The sequence below is a fragment of the Oncorhynchus tshawytscha genome, unplaced genomic scaffold, assembly GCF_018296145.1.
Source record: "Oncorhynchus tshawytscha isolate Ot180627B unplaced genomic scaffold, Otsh_v2.0 Un_contig_881_pilon_pilon, whole genome shotgun sequence".
Classification (NCBI taxonomy): domain Eukaryota; kingdom Metazoa; phylum Chordata; class Actinopteri; order Salmoniformes; family Salmonidae; genus Oncorhynchus; species Oncorhynchus tshawytscha.
Genome location: NW_024609695.1, coordinates 135,716 through 156,459, shown reverse-complemented (window position 1 = coordinate 156,459; position 20,744 = coordinate 135,716). Strand labels below are relative to the sequence as shown.

At 43.9% G+C, this 20,744-nt stretch overlaps 2 protein-coding genes and 1 long non-coding RNA gene across 11 annotated transcripts in view; 2 read left to right on the top strand and 1 right to left on the bottom strand.

The window, feature by feature from the left end:
* Positions 1–5,968, top strand: part of fhod1 (formin homology 2 domain containing 1) — a gene marked incomplete at its 5' end in the record, with an annotated part of 154,715 nt that extends 148,747 nt beyond the window's left edge. For all 6 annotated transcript variants that reach the window (XM_042317004.1, XM_042317003.1, XM_042317002.1 and 3 more), the window contains 1 exon segment: positions 5,789–5,968.
* Positions 5,969–8,446: 2,478 nt separating this feature from the next.
* Positions 8,447–9,732, bottom strand: LOC121845505. 4 transcript variants are annotated; one of them, XR_006082608.1, is made up of 3 exons: positions 9,713–9,732; positions 8,898–9,260; positions 8,447–8,765 (listed from the first exon to the last, which is right to left on the bottom strand). It is a non-coding gene; the product is annotated as an uncharacterized LOC121845505 (long non-coding RNA). The 4 variants fall into 4 exon arrangements; XR_006082609.1 differs by lacking the exon at positions 9,713–9,732 and adding an exon at positions 9,615–9,632; XR_006082610.1 differs by lacking the exon at positions 9,713–9,732 and adding an exon at positions 9,454–9,482.
* Positions 9,733–11,514: 1,782 nt separating this feature from the next.
* LOC112241667 (sodium/hydrogen exchanger 5-like) overlaps positions 11,515–20,744 on the top strand; it is a 109,667-nt gene continuing 100,437 nt past the window's right edge. The window contains 1 exon segment of the mRNA XM_042317007.1: positions 11,515–12,302. Coding sequence (XP_042172941.1) covers positions 11,933–12,302 — 370 coding nt within the window. The 5' untranslated portion in view covers positions 11,515–11,932.

The following is a 20,744-nucleotide window of genomic DNA, read 5'->3' as shown; positions in this document are numbered from 1 at the left end:
ACTACTGTCTTCCACTCTGTACTCTGTCTGTAGTCCACTCTGTAGTCTACTAGACGAGGCTTGGTGACTACTGTCTTCACATCCACTCTGTAGTCCTACTAGACGAGGCTTGGTGACTACTGTCTTCCATCCACTCTGTAGTCCACTCTGTAGTCCTACTAGACGAGGCTTGGTGACTACTGTCTTCGTCCACTCTGTAGTCCTACTAGACGAGGCTTGGTGACTACTGTCTTCCATCCACTCTGTAGTCCTACTAGATGAGGCTTGGTGACTACTGTCTTCCATCCACTCTGTAGTCCTACTAGACTAGAGGCTTGGTGACTACTGTCTTCGTCCACTCTGTAGTCCTACTAGACGAGGCTTGGTGACTACTGTCTTCGTCCACTCTGTAGTCCTACTAGACGAGGCTTGGTGACTACGGTCTTCGTCCACTCTGTAGTCCACTCTGTAGTCCTACTAGATGAGGCTTGGTGACTACTGTCTTCGTCCAGTCTCTAGTCCACTCTGTAGTCCTACTAGATGAGGCTTGGTGACTACTGTCTTCCGTCCACTCTGTAGTCCTACTAGACGAGGCTTGGTGACTACTGTCTTCGTCCACTCTGTAGTCCACTCTGTAGTCCTACTAGATGAGGCTTGGTGACTACTGTCTTCGTCCACTCTGTAGTCCTACTAGATGAGGATTGGTGACTACTGTCTTCGTCCACTCTGTAGTCCACTCTGTAGTCCTACTAGACGAGGCTTGGTGACTACTGTCTTCCATCCACTCTGTAGTCCACTCTGTAGTCCTACTAGATGAGGCTTGGTGACTACTGTCTTCCCTCCACTCTGTAGTCCTACTAGATGAGGCTTGGTGACTACTGTCTTCCTCTGTAGTCCACTCTGTAGTCCTACTAGATGAGGCTTGGTGACTACTGTCTTCCCTCCACTCTGTAGTCCTACTAGACGAGGCTTGGTGACTACTGTCTTCCCTCTGTAGTCCACTCTGTAGTCCTACTAGATGAGGCTTGGTGACTACTGTCTTCACTCTGTAGTCCTACTAGATGAGGCTTGGTGACTACTGTCTTCCGTCCACTCTGTAGTCCTACTAGATGAGGCTTGGTGACTACTGTCTTCCCACTCTGTAGTCCACTCTGTAGTCCTACTAGACGAGGCTTGGTGACTACTGTCTTCCATCCACTCTGTAGTCCTACTAGACGAGGCTTGGTGACTACTGTCTTCGTCCACTCTGTAGTCCTACTAGACGAGGCTTGGTGACTACTGTCTTCCCTCCACTCTGTAGTCCTACTAGACGAGGCTTGGTGACTACTGTCTTCCGTCCACTCTGTAGTCCTACTAGACGAGGCTTGGTGACTACTGTCTTCCATCCACTCTGTAGTCCTACTAGACGAGGCTTGGTGACTACTGTCTTCCGTCCACTCTGTAGTCCTACTAGACGAGGCTTGGTGACTACTGTCTTCCGTCCACTCTGTAGTCCTACTAGATGAGGCTTGGTGACTACTGTCTTCCATCCACTCTGTAGTCCTACTAGACGAGGCTTGGTGACTACTGTCTTCCTGTCCACTCTGTAGTCCTACTAGACGAGGCTTGGTGACTACTGTCTTCCCACTCCACTCTGTAGTCCTACTCTGTAGGCTTGGTGACTCTGTAGTCCTACTCTGAGTCCTACTAGATGAGGCTTGGTGACTACTGTCTTCCATCCACTCTGTAGTCCTACTAGATGAGGCTTGGTGACTACTGTCTTCGTCCACTCTGTAGTCCTACTAGACTTGTGACTACTGTCCCTCTCCACTCTGTAGTCCTACTGTCTTCCCATCCACTCTGTAGTCCTACTAGATGAGGCTTGGTGACTACTGTCTTCCCTCCACTCTGTAGTCCTACTAGACGAGGCTTGGTGACTACTGTCTTCCCTCCACTCTGTAGTCCTACTAGACGAGGCTTGGTGACTACTGTCTTCCCTCCACTCTGTAGTCCTACTAGATGAGGCTTGGTGACTACTGTCTTCCCTCCACTCTGTAGTCCTACTAGACTAGATGAGGCTTGGTGACTACTGTCTTCCCAGTCTGTAGTCCACTCTGTAGTCCTACTAGATGAGGCTTGGTGACTACTGTCTTCCATCCACTCTGTAGTCCTACTAGATGAGGCTTGGTGACTACTGTCTTCCCTCCACTCTGTAGTCCTACTAGATGAGGCTTGGTGACTACTGTCTTCCATCCACTCTGTAGTCCTACTAGATGAGGCTTGGTGACTACTGTCTTCCATCCACTCTGTAGTCCACTCTGTAGTCCTACTAGACGAGGCTTGGTGACTACTGTCTTCCATCCACTCTGTAGTCCTACTAGACGAGGCTTGGTGACTACTGTCTTCCATCCACTCTGTAGTCCTACTAGATGAGGCTTGGTGACTACTGTCTTCCGTCCACTCTGTAGTCCTACTAGACGAGGCTTGGTGACTACTGTCTTCCATCCACTCTGTAGTCCACTCTGTAGTCCACTCTGTAGTCCACTCTGTAGTCCTACTAGATGAGGCTTGGTGACTACTGTCTTCCATCCACTCTGTAGTCCTACTAGATGGGGCTTAGTGACTACTGTCTTCGTCCACTCTGTAGTCCACTCTGTAGTCCACTCTGTAGTCCACTAACTGTAGTTCCATCACTCTGTAGTCCTACTAGATGAGGCTTGGTGACTACTGTCTTCGTCCACTCTGTAGTCCTACTAGACGAGGCTTGTGACTACTGTCTTCGGTCCACTCTGTAGTCCTACTAGACGAGGCTTGGTGACTACTGTCTTCCATCCACTCTGTAGTCCTACTAGATGAGGCTTGGTGACTACTGTCTTCCCTCCACTCTGTAGTCCTACTAGATGAGGCTTGGTGACTACTGTCTTCCCTCCACTCTGTAGTCCTACTAGACGAGGCTTGGTGACTACTGTCTTCCCTCCACTCTGTAGTCCTACTAGACGAGGCTTGGTGACTACTGTCTTCCAAACTCTGTAGTCCTACTAGATGAGGCTTGGTGACTACTGTCTTCCATCCACTCTGTAGTCCTAGTCTAGATGAGGCTTGGTGACTACTGTCTTCCATCCACTCTGTAGTCCTACTAGACGAGGCTTGGTGACTACTGTCTTCCCTCCACTCTGTAGTCCTACTAGACGAGGCTTGGTGACTACTGTCTTCCCTCCACTCTGTAGTCCTACTAGATAGGCTTGGTGACTACTGTCTTCCATCCACTCTGTAGTCCTACTAGATGAGGCTTGGTGACTACTGTCTTCGTCCACTCTGTAGTCCTACTAGACGAGGCTTGGTGACTACTGTCTTAGTAGTCCACTCTGTAGTCCTACTAGACGAGGCTTGGTGACTACTGTCTTCCCACTCTGTAGTCCTACTAGACGAGGCTTGGTGACTACTGTCTTCCCTCCACTCTGTAGTCCTACTAGATGAGGCTTGGTGACTACTGTCTTCCATCTATCTGTAGTCCTACTAGATGAGGCTTGGTGACTACTGTCTTCCATCCACTCTGTAGTCCTACTAGACGAGGCTTGGTGACTACTGTCTTCCATCCACTCTGTAGTCCTACTAGACGAGGCTTGGTGACTACTGTCTTCCCTCCACTCTGTAGTCCTACTAGATGAGGCTTGGTGACTACTGTCTTCGTCCAGTCTCTAGTCCACTCTGTAGTCCTACTAGATGAGGCTTGGTGACTACTGTCTTCCGTCCACTCTGTAGTCCTACTAGATGAGGCTTGGTGACTACTGTCTTCCCTCCACTCTGTAGTCCTACTAGATGAGGCTTGGTGACTACTGTCTTCCATCTTGGTCTCATTGTGATTCCACCTCCTGTACCTGAAAAGGGTCAAGGGTCGAGGCTAGATGTGTGACGCCACTAAGGGCTAAGCCCTTTTGTCCCTGTCTGTGTCTCTATGTCCTTGTGTGTCCCATCCACAGTATGATGTGTGTCCATAACAGAGGTTTATCTGGACAACAGAGCGTTATCTCCCTGGGCCCATAATATCTCTGTTGTTAGTTCCTCTCTGAAGATATCAGACACTATATAGTAAATACCCAGCTTTTCATTCTCCCAGAAATGAATAACTGATACCTGTTCTGTTCTCAACTGACATCCTGACGTCTCAGTAACGTGTACAAGAACCTTCACAAAATGGTGTGTGACATCATCCAAAATGGCACCCTATCGAGTCCTGGTCTATAGTAGTACCACTATATAGGGAATAGGGCTCTGGTCTATAGTAGTACCACTATATAGGGAATAGGGTGCCATAGGGCTCTGGTCTATAGTAGTGCCACTATATAGGGAATATGGCTCTGGTCTATAGTAGTACCACTATATAGGGAATAGGGCTCTGGTCTATAGTAGTACCACTATATAGGGAATAGGGCTCTGGTCTATAGTAGTACCACTATATAGGGAATAGGGCTCTGGTCTATAGTAGTACCACTATATAGGGAATAGGGCTCTGGTCTATAGTAGTACCACTATATAGGGAATAGGGCTCTGGTCTATAGTAGTACCACTATATAGGGAATAGGGCTCTGGTCTATAGTAGTACCACTATATAGGGAATAGGGCTCTGGTCTATAGTAGTACCACTATATAGGGAATAGGGCTCTGGTCTATAGTAGTACCACTATATAGGGAATAGGGCTCTGGTCTATAGTAGTACCACTATATAGGGAATAGGGCTCTGGTCTATAGTAGTACCACTATATAGGGAATAGGGCTCTGGTCTATAGTAGTACCACTATATAGGGAATAGGGCTCTGGTCTATAGTAGTACCACTATATAGGGAATAGGGCTCTGGTCTATAGTAGTACCACTATATAGGGAATAGGGCTCTGGTCTATAGTAGTACCACTATATAGGGAATAGGGCTCTGGTCTATAGTAGTACCACTATATAGGGAATAGGGCTCTGGTCTATAGTAGTACCACTATATAGGGAATAGGGCTCTGGTCTATAGTAGTACCACTATATAGGGAATAGGGCTCTGGTCTATAGTAGTACCACTATATAGGGAATAGGGCTCTGGTCTATAGTAGTACCACTATATAGGGAATAGGGCTCTGGTCTATAGTAGTACCACTATATAGGGAATAGGGCTCTGGTCTATAGTAGTACCACTATATAGGGAATAGGGCTCTGGTCTATAGTAGTACCACTATATAGGGAATAGGGCTCTGGTCTATAGTAGTACCACTATATAGGGAATAGGGCTCTGGTCTATAGTAGTACCACTATATAGGGAATAGGGCTCTGGTCTATAGTAGTACCACTATATAGGGAATAGGGCTCTGGTCTATAGTAGTACCACTATATAGGGAATAGGGCTCTGGTCTATAGTAGTACCACTATATAGGGAATAGGGCTCTGGTCTATAGTAGTACCACTATATAGGGAATAGGGCTCTGGTCTATAGTAGTACCACTATATAGGGAATAGGGCTCTGGTCTATAGTAGTACCACTATATAGGGAATAGGGCTCTGGTCTATAGTAGTACCACTATATAGGGAATAGGGCTCTGGTCTATAGTAGTACCACTATATAGGGAATAGGGCCCTGGTCTATAGTAGTACCACTATATAGGGAATAGGGCTCTGGTCTATAGTAGTCTATCGTGGTCCTCCCGGACCAGTGGGAGGTATGAAATGGATATGTGGTGGTTGTTTTTTTTATCCCTGAGACGGTGCGTTGACGTGGTAACGTGTGTGTGTGTGTGTTTCCCTGTGTGTGTATTGTTCTCATTTAGTTTGACATGGTGTTTCTGTGTGTTGCAGTGAGGAGGACACTGAAGAGCGGACTAAGTGTTGACGTGGTTCAGGCTCTGGGACTCAGCAACAAGACTGGAGACCAGCTCTGAACACACAGAGAGACCTACACAGACTGGAGACCAGCTCTGAACACACAGAGAGACCTACACAGACTGGAGACCAGCTCTGAACACACAGAGAGACCTACACAGACTGGAGACCAGCTCTGAACACACAGAGAGACCTACACAGACTGGAGACCAGCTCTGAACACACAGAGAGACCTACACAGACTGGAGACCAGCTCTGAACACACAGAGAGACCTACACAGACTGGAGACCAGCTCTGAACACACAGAGAGACCTACAGAGAGACCTACACAGACTGGAGACCAGCTCTGAACACACAGAGAGACCTACACAGACTGGAGACCAGCTCTGAACACACAGAGAGACCTACACAGACAGACTGAGACACAGTACTAACACACACACACACACACAGCACTACCAGACACACCAGCCATGAAGAGGAAGGATGAAGCTCGTACCGAGGGCCTGGATCTTAGAAAGTCCTGATGTGACAGAAAGAAGAGACAGTACATGTAGGAAGGACATGCTGGTGCTCACTACAGTAGCCCCGCCCCCACCCCTCCCACAATGCTTTGGGTTTGTTCCTGTCTCACTACAGTAGCCCCGCCCCCGCCCCTCCCACAATGCTTTGGGTTTGTTCCTGTCTCACTACAGTAGCCCCGCCCCCGCCCCTCCCACAATGCTTTGGGTTTGTTCCTGTCTCACTACAGTAGCCCCGCCCCCACCCCTCCCACAATGCTTTGGGTTTGTTCCTGTCTCACTACAGTAGCCCCGCCCCCGCCCCTCCCACAATGCTTTGGGTTTGTTGAACTCTTGTTCATCTGGGGGGGGTTCCCTCTAAATGGACGAGTCTCTGGACAGAAAACCTGGCTGAACAAGTGTTTCAGGTGTGGATTTAAATATTCAGATGTTTTGGTGTCGTAAACATCCTGATGTATCATATTGAAGAGATATATACAGTGTGATGGACATTTAACTGAACATCAAGGACAGACGTCACTATATTTTAAAGGTTATACTGTGTATCTGGAGTCAGGGTGGAGGGGGGGGGGTAACAGGATGTTTTAGTCAGGAAGTGGTTGAATATAAACTCTGGTGTTATTATTATAATTGATCCGATGTTATTAACTTTATATAATTATAGATAGTCTGTTCTATATAGAGGTTATTTTGAGTCTGGTCTCAGACCACACACACACACACACACACACACACACACCAGAGAGAGACGTCTCAGACACACACACACCGAGAGAGAGACATGTCTCACAGACACACACACACCCGAGAGAGACATCTTAGACACACACAGAGAGAGAGTGACGTCTCGGACACACACACCGAGAGAGACATCTTAGACACACACAGAGAGAGAGTGACGTCTCAGACACACACACCGAGAGAGACATCTTAGACACACACAGAGAGAGAGTGACGTCTCGGACAGACACACCGAGAGAGTGACGTCTCGGACACACACACCGAGAGAGTGACGTCTCGGACACACACACCGAGAGAGTGACGTCTCGGACACACACACCGAGAGAGTGACGTCTCGGACACACACACCGAGAGAGTGACGTCTCGGACACACACACCGAGAGAGTGACGTCTCGGACACACACACCGAGAGAGTGACGTCTCGGACACACACACCGAGTGACGTCTCGGACACACACACCGAGAGAGTGACGTCTCGGACACACACACCGAGAGAGTGACGTCTCGGACACACACACCGAGAGAGACGTCTCAGACACACACACACACACACACACGTCACTCACACAGTCTCGGACACACACAGAGAGAGTGACGTCTCGGACACACACACCGAGAGAGTGACGTCTCGGACACACACACCGAGAGAGTGACGTCTCGGACACACACACCGAGAGAGTGACGTCTCGGACACACACACCGAGAGAGTGACGTCTCGGACACACACACCGAGAGAGTGACGTCTCGGACACACACCGAGAGAGAGGAGTGACGTCTCGGACACACACACCGAGAGAGGGAGAGACGTCTCGGACACACACACCGAGAGAGGGAGAGACGTCTCGGACACACACACCGAGAGAGGGAGAGACGTCTCGGACACACACACCGAGAGAGGGAGAGACGTCTCGGACACACACACCGAGAGAGGGAGAGACGTCTCGGACACACACACCGAGAGAGTGAGAGACGTCTCGGACACACACACCGAGAGAGTGACGTCTCGGACACACACACCGAGAGAGAGGGAGAGACGTCTCGGACACACACACCGAGAGAGGGAGAGACGTCTCGGACACACACACCGAGAGAGGGAGAGACGTCTCGGACACACACACCGAGAGAGGGAGAGACGTCTCGGACACACACACCGAGAGAGTGAGAGAGACGTCTCGGACACACACACCGAGAGAGAGAGACGTCTCAATCGAGAGACGAGGTGGTCTGATCTAGACAGAGGAGATATGAACCAGGTCACATGCCCATATTATTTATCACACACAGAGACCTTGTTTCACGGTTAATATTTGGACCCCACGGGGGGGGGGGTGTATGTGTGTAGTGTGTGTTTGGTAAGTCTAGGTACTGTACGGTGTGTTGTATTTTACCCGCCCCATCCTATTTCAGTTCAAGAGGGTTGATTTGTTCCATCTCAAACACACACCTTTATATAGAACAGAATAGAACAACCTCTGGTCATATAGAACAACCTCTGGTCATGTAGAACAACCTCTGGTCATGTAGAACAACCTCTGGTCATGTAGAACAACCTCTGGTCATGTAGAACAACCTCTGGTCATGTAGAACAACCTCTGGTCATGTAGAACAACCTCTGGTCATGTAGAACAACCTCTGGTCATGTAGAACAACCTCTGGTCATGTAGAATAACCTCTGGTCATGTAGAACTACCTCTGGTCATGTAGAATAAAGGTCATTTGAACAATCTGGTCATGTAGGGACAACCTCTGGTCATGTAGAACAACCACTGGCATGTAGAACAACACTGGTCATGTAGAACAACCTCTGGTCATGTAGAATAACCTCTGGTCATGTAGAACAACCTCTGGTCATGTAGAACAACCTCTGGTCATGTAGAACAACCTCTGGTCATGTAGAACAACCTCTGGTCATGTAGAACAACCTCTGGTCATGTAGATCTCTTTTCGAAATGCAATCATTTAAGGGCAGTGTTGTGAAGGAAGTTGTGACTATGATATGTACAGAATAAAGACATTTGCCTATCTGCACAGGGAGGTGGGGTATGATACAATAGCAAGGAAAACACTGTCATGACTTCACTATTTCTGATCACGTGTTCACTACCGGTAGTTGAATTGAGTGCAGGTGTCTGTACCTGTGTGTATTGAGGTGTGTATACCTGTGTGTATACCTGTGTGTGTATACCTGTGTGTGTATACCTGTGTGTATTGGTGTGTGTATACCTGTGTGTATTGAGGTGTGTATACCTGTGTGTATTGAGTGTGTGTATACCTGTGTGTATTGAGGTGTGTATACCTGTGTGTGTATACCTGTGTGTATTGGTGTATACCTGTGTGTATTGAGGTGTGTATACCTGTGTGTATTGAGGTGTGTATACCTGTGTGTATTGAGGTGTGTATACCTGTGTGTATTGAGTGTGTGTATACCTGTGTGTATTGAGGTGTGTAGACCTGTGTGTATTGAGGTGTGTGTAGACCTGTGTGTATTGAGGTGTGTAGACCTGTGTGTGTATTGAGGTGTGTATACCTGTGTGTCTACCTGTGTGTATTGAGGTGTGTGTGTACCAGTGTGTATACCTGTGTGTCTACCTGTGTGTATTGAGTTGTGTATACCTGTGTGTATTGAGTTGTGTATACCTGTGTGTATTGAGGTGTGTGTGTACCTGTGTGTGTTGAGTTGTGTATTTCCTGTGTGTATGTACTGAGGTGTGTGTATACCAAATCACACCCTATTCCCTATATACAGTAGTTCCACTGTGTATCCTGTGTGTATTGAGGTACTGTGTACCTGTGTGTATTCACACCCTGTTCCCTGTGTGTATTGAGTTGTTCCACTACCTGTGTATCCCAAATCACACCCTATTCCCTATATACAGTAGGTCCACGTCCCAAATCACACCCTATTCCCTATATACAGTAGGTCCACGTCCCAAATCACACCCTATTCCCTATATACAGTAGGTCCACGTCCCAAATCACACCCTATTCCCTATATACAGTAGTTCCACGTCCCAAATCACACCCTATTCCCTATATACAGTAGTTCCACGGCTGTGTCCCAAATCACACCCTATTCCCTATATACAGTAGTTCCACGTCCCAAATCACACCCTATTCCCTATATACAGTAGTTCCACGTTGTGTCCCAAATCACACCCTATTCCCTATATACAGTAGTACACTACTTTTGACTAGAGCCCATAGGGCTCTGTTTAAAAGTACTGCAATATGTAGGGAGAGAAGGGTGCCATTTTAAAACATACCCCACTTCTGTCCCAATTCTGAGGCACATGTTAAACATACCCCCCCCCCTCTTCCTCCTCTCTGAATGTTTTCTCCTTATTAAACCCCTCTTCCTCCTCTCTGAATGTTTTCTCCTTATTAAACCCCTCTTCCTCCTCTCTGAATGTTTTCTCCTTATTAAACCCCTTCCTCCTCTCTGAATGTTTTCTCCTTATTAAACCCCTCCTCCTCTCTGAATGTTTTCTCCTTATTAACCCCTTCCTCTTCTGAATGTTTTCCTTATTAAACCCCTGAATGTTTTCTCCTTATTAAACCCCTCTTCCTCCTCTCTGAATGTTTTCTCCTTATTAACCCCTCTTCCTCCTCTCTGAATGTTTTCTCCTTATTAAACCCCTCTTCCTCCTCTCTGAATGTTTTCTCCTTATTAAACCCCTCTTCCTCCTCTCTGAATGTTTTCTCCTTATTAAACCCCTCTTCCTCCTCTCTGAATGTTTTCTCCTTATTAAACCCCTCTTCCTCCTCTCTGAATGTTTTCTCCTTATTAAACCCCTCTTCCTCCTCTCTGAATGTTTTCTCCTTATTAAACCCTGTTAGAAATGTATCTGAACCTTCCGGTAAAGATAACCTGTTATTGTACGACAGTGTTCTGCCTGCTGTTACAATGTTTTTAAATAGAGAATTAAAGTGACCTTTCTGTTGTTATGATCTAAGCTGAGGACACGATGGCTGTGTTATGGAACCATGTGTGTGTCTGTGTGGACACCAACTGTAACTAAATGCTCAAATGGTTGTAATAATGTCTAATTGAAATCTTATGTTAATAGTGTTTTATCGTGATATGTTTCCCAACTGAATAAAAAACAAACATCTTCAACATACCGTCTGCTGTACCAATGTTGTTCTTTCACTGTGTTTGTGTTGGGTTACATTGCCTTGTGGCTCTAGTAGTAAACTGTCTCAAACTTTCACAGGATGCTATCGTCTTTCACAGAATGCTACGGTCAGGAGGAGTCGTCTTTCACAGAATGATATTCAGGAGTAGTCATCTTTCACAGAATGCTACGATCAGGAGTAGTCATCTTTCACAGAATGATATCAGGAGTAGTCATCTTTCACAGAATGCTACGGTCAGGAGTAGTCATCTTTCACAGAATGCTACGGTCAGGAGTAGTCATCTTTCACAGAATGATAGTCAGGAGTAGTAATCTTTCACAGAATGATAGTCAGGAGTAGTAATCTTTCACAGAATGATAGTCAGGAGTAGTCGTCTTTAAAAACAATAAATGGACAGCTCTTAGATCCGCACACTGCTGTGGCCCGTGCGCATGTAATGGCTCTTTAACGGGGCTCGGTCCTAGCGGTTCTTAGAGTTTGGGTCACGTGCCAAGATCGGCTATGCCAGCCGGTAGAGGCTCGACTGTGTTACCACTAGCGTACCGCTTAATGAGAGAGTGAAAGAGAGAGAGAGAGAGAGGTGTTGTTGATATTGTAAACCGGTGACAGGTATCGTCCCTTACGTCGTGTCCTTCTTATCTTACCTCCGGTACTCCCCTTGATGGTGTGTATAAAAAGAAAATAGAAGATGACGCGAGGCTGAGTGTGTTTAACGGGAAGATGCTCCTCGTCAGTGTGCCTGTGCTCCTTCTGCTTTCGGTAGTCGGTAAAGATGCGGCTGACCTCCCCGCGACAGACGCGTCGTTTCTTCCGGACCTGGGGCTGCGTAGCGGGGGACAACCCGGTCCGTCGCTACCCGCTTCTCAGACCACCTCTCTAGACCGCTTCCAGGTTCAGCCCCGGGAGGAGTATGCCTCGCCGGGTATTGCCTTGGCCCGGTCCGCGGAGGAACCGTCCGCGACCACGGAGGACGGCGGCGAGTCGCACCGCCACGGCGGGGGGTTTCAGATGGTGCAATGGGAATGGAGCTATGTCCAGACGCCTTACATTATCGCTATATGGATCCTGGTGGCCAGCGTCGCGAAAATCCGTAAGTGGGGACATCTGACCCTATTATCTGAATGTACTGACATATAACCGAGTTACCAAGCAACCATTTGCTGTTTGTGATATCCCGCAGTCTATAAAAGCTATTTTAGCAAACCTATAAATATGGCTATGACACATGCAGGGCTGTTTTAGTCTATTTGACGATCTTAAACTATTTTAAACGTAAAGTTCGATGTAACAGGAATTTACCAGCGACACTAAAGAGAAGTCCTTCTAGATGTAATGGTCAGCTAGGTATTTATAGAGAAGTCCTAGATGTAATGGTCAGCTAGGTATTTATAGAGAAGTCCTTCTAGATGTAATGGTCAGCTAGGTATTTATAGAGAAGTCCTAGATGTAATGGTCAGCTAGGTATTTATAGAGAAGTCCTTCTAGATGTAATGGTCAGCTAGGTATTTATAGAGAAGTCCTAGATGTAATGGTCAGCTAGGTATTTATAGAGAAGTCCTTCTAGATGTAATGGTCAGCTAGGTATTTATAGAGTCCTTCTAGATGTAATGTCCTAGGTATTTATAGAGAAGTCCTAGATGTAATGGTCAGCTAGGTATTTATTTAGAGAAGTCCTTCTAGATGTAATGGTCAGCTAGGTATTTATAGAGAAGTCCTAGATGTAATGGTCAGCTAGGTATTTATAGAGAAGTCCTAGATGTAATGGTCAGCTAGGTATTTATAGATGTAATGGTTATATTTATAGAGAAGTCCTAATGTCAGCTATTTATAGAGAAGTCCTAGATGTAATGGTCAGCTAGGTATTTATAGAGAAGTCCTTGTAATAGATGTAATGGGTCAGCTAGGTATTTATAGAGAAGTCCTAGATGTAATGGTCAGCTAGGTATTTATAGAGAAGTCCTTCTAGATGTAATGGTCAGCTAGGTATTTATAGAGAAGTCCTTCTAGATGTAATGGTCAGCTAGGTATTTATAGAGAAGTCCTTCTAGATGTAATGGTCAGCTAGGTATTTATAGAGAAGTCCTAGATGTAATGGTCAGCTAGGTATTTATAGAGAAGTCCTAGATGTAATGGTCAGCTAGGTATTTATAGAGAAGTCCTAGATGTAATGGTCAGCTAGGTATTTATAGAGAAGTCCTAGGTATTTATAGAGAAGTCCTAGATGTAATGGTCAGCTAGGTATTTATAGAGAAGTCCTTCTAGATGTAATGGTCAGCTAGGTATTTATAGAGAAGTCCTTCTAGATGTAATGGTCAGCTAGGTATTTATAGAGAAGTCCTAGATGTAATGGTCAGCTAGGTATTTATAGAGAAGTCCTTCTAGATGTAATGGTCAGCTAGGTATTTATAGAGAAGTCCTTCTAGATGTAATGGTCAGCTAGGTATTTATAGAGAAGTCCTTCTAGATGTAATGGTCAGCTAGGTATTTATAGAGAAGTCCTTCTAGATGTAATGGTCAGCTAGGTATTTATAGAGAAGTCCTAGATGTAATGGTCAGCTAGGTATTTATAGAGAAGTCCTAGATGTAATGGTCAGCTAGGTATTTATAGAGAAGTCCTTCTAGATGTAATGGTCAGCTAGGTATTTATAGAGAAGTCCTTCTAGATGTAATGGTCAGCTAGGTATTTATAGAGAAGTCCTAGATGTAATGGTCAGCTAGGTATTTATAGAGAAGTCCTTGGTCAATTTATAGAGAAGTCTAGGTCAGCTATTTATAGAGAAGTCCTTCTAATGGGTCAGCTAGGTATTTATAGAGAAGTCCTAGATGTAATGGTCAGCTAGGTATTTATAGAGAAGTCCTAGATGTAATGGTCAGCTAGGTATTTATAGAGAAGTCCTTCTAGATGTAATGGTCAGCTAGGTATTTATAGAGAAGTCCTTCTAGATGTAATGGTCAGCTAGGTATTTATAGAGAAGTCCTAGATGTAATGGTCAGCTAGGTATTTATAGAGAAGTCCTTCTAGATGTAATGGTCAGCTAGGTATTTATAGAGAAGAAGTCAGCTTATTTATAGAGAAGTCTAGATGTAATGGTCAGCTAGGTATTTATAGAGAAGTCCTTCTAGATGTAATGGTCAGCTAGGTATTTATAGAGAAGTCCTTCTAGATGTAATGGTCAGCTAGGTATTTATAGATGATGTAATGGTCAGCTAGGTATTTATAGAGAAGTCCTTCTAGATGTAATGGTCAGCTAGGTATTTATAGAGAAGTCCTAGATGTAATGGTCAGCTAGGTATTTATAGAGAAGTCCTTCTAGATGTAATGGTCAGCTAGGTATTTATAGAGAAGTCCTTCTAGATGTAATGGTCAGCTAGGTATTTATAGAGAAGTCCTAGATGTAATGGTCAGCTAGGTATTTATAGAGAAGTCCTTCTAGATGTAATGGTCAGCTAGGTATTTATAGAGAAGTAGATGTAATGTCCTAGGTATTTATAGAGAAGTCCTAGATGTAATGGTCAGCTAGGTATTTATAGAATGGTCAGCTAGGTATTTATAGAAGTCCTTCTAGATGTAATGGTCAGCTAGGTATTTATAGAGAGAGTCCTTTTATAGAGAAGTCTAGATGTAATGGTCAGCTAGGTATTTATAGAGAAGTCCTAGATGTAATGGTCAGCTAGGTATTTATAGAGAAGTCCTTCTAGATGTAATGGTCAGCTAGGTATTTATAGAGAAGTCCTAGATGTAATGGTCAGCTAGGTATTTATAGAGAAGTCCTAGATGTAATGGTCAGCTAGGTATTTATAGAGAAGTCCTAGATGTAATGGTCAGCTAGGTATTTATAGAGAAGTCCTAGGTATTTAGATGATAATGGTCAGCTAGGTATTTATAGAGAAGTCCTAGAGATGTAATGGTCCTAGGTATTTATAGAGATGTCCTAGATGTAATGGTCAGCTAGGTATTTATAGAGAAGTCCTAGATGTAATGGTCAGCTAGGTATTTATAGAGAAGTCCTAGATGTAATGGTCAGCTAGGTATTTATAGAGAAGTCCTAGATGTAATGGTCAGCTAGGTATTTATAGATAGAAGTCCTAGATGTAATGGTCAGCTAGGTATTTATAGAGAAGTCCTAGATGTAATGGTCAGCTAGGTATTTATAGAGAAGTCCTAGATGTAATGGTCAGGTATTTATAGAGAAGTCCTAGATGTATTTATTTAGAGAAGTCCTAGATGTAATGGTCAGCTAGGTATTTATAGAGAAGTCCTTCTAGATGTAATGGTCAGCTAGGTATTTATAGAGAAGTCCTAGATGTAATGGTCAGCTAGGTATTTATAGAGAAGTCCTAGATGTAATGGTCAGCTAGGTATTTATAGAGAAGTCCTAGATGTAATGGTCAGCTAGGTATTTATAGAGAAGTCCTAGATGTAATGGTCAGCTAGGTATTTATAGAGAAGTCCTTCTAGATGTAATGGTCAGCTAGGTATTTATAGAGAAGTCCTAGATGTAATGGTCAGCTAGGTATTTATAGAGAAGTCCTAGATGTAATGGTCAGCTAGGTATTTATAGAGAAGTCCTAGATGTAATGGTCAGCTAGGTATTTATAGAGAAGTCCTTCTAGATGTAATGGTCAGCTAGGTATTTATAGAGAAGTCCTAGATGTAATGGTCAGCTAGGTATTTATAGAGAAGTCCTTCTAGATGTAATGGTCAGCTAGGTATTTATAGAGAAGTCCTAGATGTAGGTCAGCTGTATTTATAGGTCCTAGATGTAATGGTCAGCTAGGTATTTATAGAGAAGTCCTGTAATGGTCAGCTAGATGTAATGGTCAGCTAGGTATTTATAGAGAAGTCCTTGTAATGGTCAGCTAGATGTAATGGTCAGCTAGGTATTTATAGAGAAGTCCTTCTAGATGTAATGGTCAGCTAGGTATTTATAGAGAAGTCCTAGATGTAATGGTCAGCTAGGTATTTATAGAGAAGTCCTAGATGTAATGGTCAGCTAGATGTAATGGTCAGCTAGGTATTTATAGAGAAGTCCTTCTAGATGTAATGGTCAGCTAGGTATTTATAGAGAAGTCCTAGATGTAATGGTCAGCTAGGTATTTATAGAGAAGTCCTAGATGTAATGGTCAGCTAGGTATTTATAGAGAAGTCCTAGATGTAATGGTCAGCTAGGTATTTATAGAGAAGTCCTTCTAGATGTAATGGTCAGCTAGGTATTTATAGAGAAGTCCTTCTAGATGTAATGTAATGGTCAGCTAGGTATTTATAGAGAAGTCCTAGATGTAATGGTCAGCTAGGTATTTATAGAGAAGTCCTTCTAGATGTAATGGTCAGCTAGGTATTTATAGAGAAGTCCTTCTAGATGTAATGGTCAGCTAGGTATTTATAGAGAAGTCCTTCTAGATGTAATGGTCAGCTAGGTATTTATAGAGAAGTCCTTCTAGATGTAATGGTCAGCTAGGTATTTATAGAGAAGTCCTTCTAGATGTAATGGTCAGCTAGGTATTTATCCTAGATGTAATGTCCTTATTTATAGAGAAGTCCTAGATGTAATGGTCAGCTAGCCTAGATGTATTTAGCTAGGTATTTATAGAAGTCCTTCTAGATGTAATGGTCAGCTAGGTATTTATAGAGAAGTCCTTCTAGATGTAATGGTCAGCTAGGTATTTATAGAGAAGTCCTTCTAGATGTAATGGTCAGCTAGGTATTTATAGAGAAGTCCTAGATGTAATGGTCAGCTAGGTATTTATAGAGAAGTCCTTCTAGATGTAATGGTCAGATGTAATGGTATTTATAGAGAAGTCCTTCTAGAAGTCCTTCTAGATGTAATGGTCAGCTAGGTATTTATAGAGAAGTCCTTCTAGATGTAATGGTCAGCTAGGTATTTATAGAGAAGTCCTAGATGTAATGGTCAGCTAGGTATTTATAGAGAAGTCCTTCTAGATGTAATGGTCAGCTAGGTATTTATAGAGAAGTCCTAGATGTAATGGTCAGCTAGGTATTTATAGAGAAGTCCTAGATGTAATGGTCAGCTAGGTATTTATAGAGAAGTCCTTCTAGACGTAATGGTCAGCTAGGTATTTATAGAGAAGTCCATGAGAAATCCATGATATCAACATTATAGTTATAACCATGTTATGAGACTATACAGTGTTTGTTTACATTTACTTTGTTTACAAACATTGGAGAAAAACAGTTTATATTCTGGGTTGGAGTTTAACAGTTGAACTAAGCTCACTAAGCATTTATAAGTTATATTCTTCAAGAATCAATGGCTTTATACACACACACACACACACACACACACAGTACCTGTCAAATGTTTGGACCGACTCATTCCAGGGTTTGTCTTTATGTTTTACTATGTTCTACATTGTAGAATAATAGTGAAGACATCAAAACTATGAAATAACACATATGGAATCATGTAGTAACCAACAAAGTGTTAAACTAATCTTAAATGTATTTTATATTTGAGATTCTTCAAAGTAGGCACCCTTTGATGACAGCTTTGCCCACGCTTGGCATTCTGTCAACCAGCTTCACCTGGAATGTTCTGGTTGAGACCATAGTGGTCTCTGACATTATAGTGGTCTCTGGCATTATAGTGGTCTCTGACATCACAGTGGTCTCTGGCATTATAGTGGTCTCTGACATTATAGTGGTCTCTGACATTATAGTGGTCTCTGACATCACAGTGGTCTCTGACATCACAGTGGCCTCTGACATCACAGTGGCCTCTGACATCCTAGTGGTCTCTGACATCACAGTGGCCTCTGACATCCTAGTGGTCTCTGACATCACAGTGGTCTCTGACATCACAGTGGTCTCTGACATCACAGTGGTCTCTGACATCACAGTGGTCTCTGACATCACAGTGGTCTCTGACATCACAGTGGTCTCTGACATCACAGTGGTCTCTGACATCACAGTGGTCTCTGACATCACAGTGGTCTCTGACATTATAGTGGTCTCTGACATCACAGTGGTCTCTGACATCACAGTGGTGTCTGACATCATAGTGGTCTCTGACATCACAGTGGTCTCTGACATTATAGTGGTCTCTGACATTATAGTGGTCTCTGACATTATAGTGGTCTCTGACATCACAGTGGTCTCTGACATCACAGTGGTCTCTGACATTATAGTGGTCTCTGACATCACAGTGGTCTCTGACATTATAGTGGTCTCTGACATTATAGTGGTCTCTGACATCACAGTGGTCTCTGACATCACAGTGGTCTCTGACATTATAGTGGTCTCTGACATCACAGTGGTCTCTGACATCACAGTGGTCTCTGACATTATAGTGGTCTCTGACATCACAGTGGTCTCTGACATCACAGTGGTCAATACTACTACCATCTCTACTGTACCAATACTACCATCTCTACTGTACCAATACTACTACCATCTCTACTGTACCAATACTACTACCATCTCTACTGTACCAATACTACTACCATCTCTACTGTACCAGTACTACTACCATCTCTACTGTACCTGTACCAATACTACTACCATCTCTACTGTACCTGTACCAATACTACTACCATCTCTACTGTACCTGTACCAATACTACTACCATCTCTACTGTGCCAATACTACTACCATCTCTACTGTACCAATACTACTACCATCTCTACGGTACCAGTACCAATACTACTACCATCTCAACTGTACCAATACTACTACCATCTCAACTGTACCAGTACTACTACAATCTCTACTGTACCAATACTACTACCACCTCTACTGTACCAATACTACTACCATCTCTCCTGTACCAATACTACTACCATCTCTACTGTACCAATACTACTACTATCTCTACTGTACCAATACTACTACCACCTCTACTGTACCAGTACCAATACTACTACCACCTCTGCTGTACCAATACTACTACCACCTCTGCTGTACCAATACTACTACCACCTCTACTGTACCAATACTACTACCATCTCTACTGTACCAATACTACTACCACCGCTACTGTACCAGTACCAATACTACTACCATCTCTACTGTACCAATACTACTACCACCTCTACTGTACCAGTACCAATACTACTACCATCTCTACTGTACCAATTCTACTACCACCTCTACTGTACCAGTACCAATACTACTACCATCTCTACTGTACCAATACTACTACCATCTCAACTGTACCAAAACTACTACCATCTCTACTGTACCAGTACCACTACCACCTCTACTGTAACAGTACCAATACTACTACCATCTCTACTGTACCAGTACCACTACCACCTCTACTGTAACAGTACCAATACTACTACCATCTCTACTGTACCAATACTACTACCATCTCTACTGTACCTGTACCAATACTACTACCACATCTACTGTACCAATACTACTACCATCTCTACTGTAACAATACTACTACCATCTCTACTGTACCAATACTACTACCACCTCTACTGTACCAGTACCAATACTACTACCACCTCTACTGTACCAGTACCAATACCACCTCTACTGTAACAGTACCAATACTACTACCATCTCTACTGTACCAGTACTACTACCATCTCTACTGTACCAATACTACAACCATCTCTCCTGTACCTGTACCAATACTACTACCATCTCTACTGTGCCAATACTACTACCATCTCTACTGTACCAATACTACTACTATCTCTACTGTACCAACACTACTACCATCTCTACTGTACCAATACTACTACCATCTCTACTGAACCTGTACCAATACTACTACCACATCTACTGTACCAATACTACTACCATCTCTACTGTACCAATACTACTACCACCTCTACTGTACCAATACTACTACCACCTCTACTGTACCAATACTACTACCATCTCTACTGTACCAATACTACTACCACCTCTACTGTACCAGTACCAATACTACTACCATATCTACTGTACCAGTACCAATACTACTACCATCTCTACTGTACCAATACTACTACCATCTCTACTGTACCAGTACCAATACTACGACCATCTCTACTGTACCAATACTACTATCATCTCTACTGTACCAGTACTACTACCATCTCTACAGTACCAATACTACTACCATCTCTACTGTACCTGTACCAATACTACTACCATCTCTACTGTGCCAATACTACTACCATCTCTACTGTGCCAATACTACTACCATCTCTACTGTACCAATACTACTACCATCTCCACTGTACCAATACTACTACCATCTCTACTGTACCAATACTACTACCATCTCTACTGTACCAATACTACTACCATCTCTACTGTACCTGTACCAATACTACTACCACATCTACTGTACCAATACTACTACCATCTCTACTGTACCAATACTACTACCACCTCTACTGTACCAATACTACTACCACCTCTACTGTACCAGTACCAATACTACTACCATCTCTACTGTACCAGTACAATTACTACTACCATCTCTACTGTACCAATTCTACTACCACCTTTACTGTACCAGTACCAATACTACTACCATCTCTACTGTACCAATACTACTACCATCTCTAC